The sequence below is a fragment of the Solanum pennellii genome, chromosome 3 (assembly GCF_001406875.1).
Source record: "Solanum pennellii chromosome 3, SPENNV200".
Lineage (NCBI taxonomy): Eukaryota > Viridiplantae > Streptophyta > Magnoliopsida > Solanales > Solanaceae > Solanum > Solanum pennellii.
Genome location: NC_028639.1, coordinates 14,426,381 through 14,429,953, shown reverse-complemented (window position 1 = coordinate 14,429,953; position 3,573 = coordinate 14,426,381). Strand labels below are relative to the sequence as shown.

Genomic DNA, 3,573 nt, shown 5'->3' with positions numbered 1-3,573 from the left:
AGTGCTTATAAACACGTTTTAAGGGCCCGTTTGGATGGGCTTAATAAAAGCAGCTTTAAAAAAGTACTTTTGAAAGTGCTGAAACTTATTTTTAAAATAAGCAGTTATGTGTTTGGATAAAAGTGCTGAAGTTGCTATGCCAAACGTGAAAAGGGAGAAATGGAAGAAAGAGATGTTAGGGTTATGTGGGTAATTTGGATATTGTATAAAAATATTAAGGGCAAAAAGATAAAAATATGGTCAACTTAAAACAGCTTATAAGCTAAAAAAAATAAAGCACCCCTACCCCAGCTTTTAACTTTTGGCTTAAAATAAGTTTTTTTTAACTTAAAATAAGTTATTTTGAGTCTTGCCAAACAGCTGAATAAGTCAAAAATCAGCTTTTAAGTCAGTTTGACCAGCTTTTAAGCTGAGCCAAACAGGCTCTAACTTTACCCAAATACTTCAAATCTGCTTAAAAACTATTTTAGCTTAAAAACACCTAAAATAAGTCAATCAAAACGGACACTTAGTCCTACATGCACATGTTCAACATAAAAATGGGGCCATCTACCCTTTTTCCCAGCCTATAAAATGCCTCCTTCCTACTATAACTTTTCCATTCACCTTTCAAGTACAAATAACTTTTGTCTCACACACTAATTACACCTATAATTCACTACACATTGTCCCTGCAAACTCAAATAATACTTTTAAGTCATGCAATCCACTAATGTCACAGAATTATATTATAATCCTCCTCAATATAATTACACACCAACGTTTCATGATCAATCCATTAATAGAATCCCTAGTCCCTTATATCACCTTCAAATTGGTCCTCCAGTTCAACAACTCAATTCACAATCAACTTATTTCAACACTAACAATTCAACGTGTGATGAAATTGATGAGCTAATAAATGAAAGGAAAAAAAGAAGAATGATATCTAATCGAGAGTCCGCAAGGCGATCACGCATGCGCAAGCAAAAGCACTTGAACGAACTATGGGCACAGGTTAGTGACAAATGTATAGAGATGTATTCCAAATTTTGAATCATAAAAATGAAAAGAATACTAGCTTTCGAATAAATTATTTATATATATTAAGTTGATTTCTCCATACAAATTAATATTTAATTTATGGTACTCATTACTTTTTAGTTTGTGTCAAAAATTCATACCCTTCGATATTTGGAAGCTACTCCTTGTTTTAACATTTCTCACATTTACAAAGAATTATAAATATATAAAGGCTAAATCTTGAATTCGCCTCATTCCAGGTAAATTGCCTGCGGAACGAGAATCACCTACTCCTGAACAAACTTAATCACGTCTCAAAAATCCATGACCAAGCACTTGAAGAAAATGCTCAACTCAAAGAAGAAACTGCTGGACTTCGTCAAATAGTTACTAAGATGCACCTCATGAATGGTCCAAATTATCCTTTGAAAGAATTTCAGCTTGATGATGATGAACCTTGTAGTGGTTCATCTCAATGAATAGAATAAACCTAAATGTGCATGTGCTTTAACTTAATTAGCCTTATCTGATATTCACGTTCTTCAGCTTTAGGTATGCACAAATAGATACTTAAAGTTGTACATAGAACAAGAAAACTCATGCATTCTACGTGAAAATTAACGTCCTATATGGCATCCTACTGTATTATGTCATGTAGAATGCATCTGTCTACTTGTTCAACTATATATAAGTTTAAGTGTCTACTTATACATACCCAAAGTTGAAGAATATAAATATCAACTGAGGTCAAATTAAAAGTCATATTTATATATGTATTACGACAATTTTATAAAGTCCCCTATATATTATGCTTGCTGGCCATGGTTTTCTTTCTGTTTTTGCTTTCTTTATATTTGGATGATGTAAATAATTTGAGTTTTCCTCCCCTTATTGGTTAATCTGTTTCCTGGTTGTGGTCTAGGCTATGATTATTATATATTTGCTCTTTATGATTTATATATGTCGTTCTTGCTTTGCTATAGAAGTATTTGTCCCTATTTGTGTTTGTTTTTTTCAGATTTAAACAGTGAAAACTTTAACTAATTATTCAAAGGAAAAAAAGATATGAAATATATTTGAATTTTAATCGAAATTGTTGTAACACTATCGAACTTTGGAAATGACCTTTTACTCCTCTGCACTATTTAATAGCGTATTTTAAAGGTATATATATGTGTCTACGTAGACATCATAAAAAATGCATCATTATAAATAGTAACGTGTCCACTTGGGTACATATATGCTTTAAAATACACTATTAAATAGTGTAGAGGGATAAATGGTCCTCCATAAAGTTTGGTATCGTAACGACAATTTCGATCAAAATTATTTTTTTCACATCCTTTTCCCTAATTTAAAATGTATTATCTGATCATATTGATATAAAAATAATTTTAATTTAGAGTACTTTATTTTAGTTTTTAATACATAAATATTTATTTAAAAAATATTAAGTTGATCAATTTAATCCAATTTTACTCTAATAATTAATCAAATTGATAAAAAAAAAGTGAAAAAACATCATATAAATTAGAACGAAAAAAGAAACTTTCATCAAAGATAGTTATCAATTAAGTACTGTAATGCCTTTCGGTCTAAGCTATCAATTAAGATTTTAAGTTGATCTTATTTAATTTAACTAAAAGAAAATTAAATTAACATTACAAATATTAAGTTAGGTCACTGTATTATTAAAAAGAATTAATCACGATAACTCCCCAAATGTAACTACTAATATATACAATTGTTCATGTCTTCATGTGAACAAGTATATATGCTATTTGACAAGACATGTCATAATTTTAACTTCTTATGAATATGACTTTAGATGGAATGGTATGAAGGTTCAACATAAGGATATGTGAATATTGTCGCATTCTTTGTGGGAGGGGGAGTGCGCTAGCTCCCTCATCCCCTCCTGTCCTTTCAATTTAGTTATTACATAATTTTTTATTCTTTAAAGCGTATTAATATATATATATATATATTTATTGTTTTATCTGTTTTGTATCTTGCTGCTTTGGTGTCCTTTTCTTACAGTTTTGCATCAGGTACTTGATTATTTGAGCCGAGAATAATTGGAAATTGTATTTCTATGAAAAAAATAAGTGATATAAGATATTCGTACATTCTACACATTCTAGAGCCTACTTAGCTTATTAAATTGAAGTATGTTATTACTATAAGAGTATAGAGTAATTAAAAATATTGATAACATAATAAAATGAAGATCAAATATGATATAGGACACAACATTTTGTTTAGATTAACGAGAAATGATGATTCTTTAATTACCTGTTTTAGCCATACTACAAATTAAATGGTCCTAATTATCCTTTAAAAGAACTTCAACTTGATGACGATGAACCCTGTAGTGGTTCATCTCAAAATGAATAGTACAAACATAAATCTTAATTAGCCTTATCTAATATTTATGTTCTTTAACTTGGGTATGCACATATAGTTATTTAAATTTGTACGAAGAACAAGTAAACACATGCATTCTACATAGTAATTAGCGTTTTATATAATGTTATACGTGCATTATGTCATGTAGGACGTGTGTGTCTA

General features: G+C 29.6%; 1 protein-coding gene across 1 annotated transcript; it reads left to right on the top strand.

Annotated features, from left to right (window-relative positions):
• Window positions 1-614: 614 nt before the first annotated feature.
• Window positions 615-1,959, top strand: LOC107013871 (basic leucine zipper 43-like). Its single transcript, XM_015213753.2, has 2 exons — window positions 615-996; window positions 1,263-1,959. The coding sequence occupies exons 1-2, from the start codon at window positions 700-702 to the stop codon at window positions 1,479-1,481; spliced, it is 516 nt and encodes a 171-aa protein (XP_015069239.1). The 5' UTR covers window positions 615-699; the 3' UTR covers window positions 1,482-1,959.
• Window positions 1,960-3,573: the final 1,614 nt, after the last annotated feature.

Bases quoted from the DNA above. Each gene is read 5' to 3' on its own strand.
- LOC107013871 (XM_015213753.2), top strand. From the start codon at position 700: ATGCAATCCACTAATGTCACAGAATTATATTATAATCCTCCTCAATAT. The intron at 997-1,262 runs GTTAGTGACAAA...GCCTCATTCCAG, and splicing joins TGAACGAACTATGGGCACAG to GTAAATTGCCTGCGGAACGA.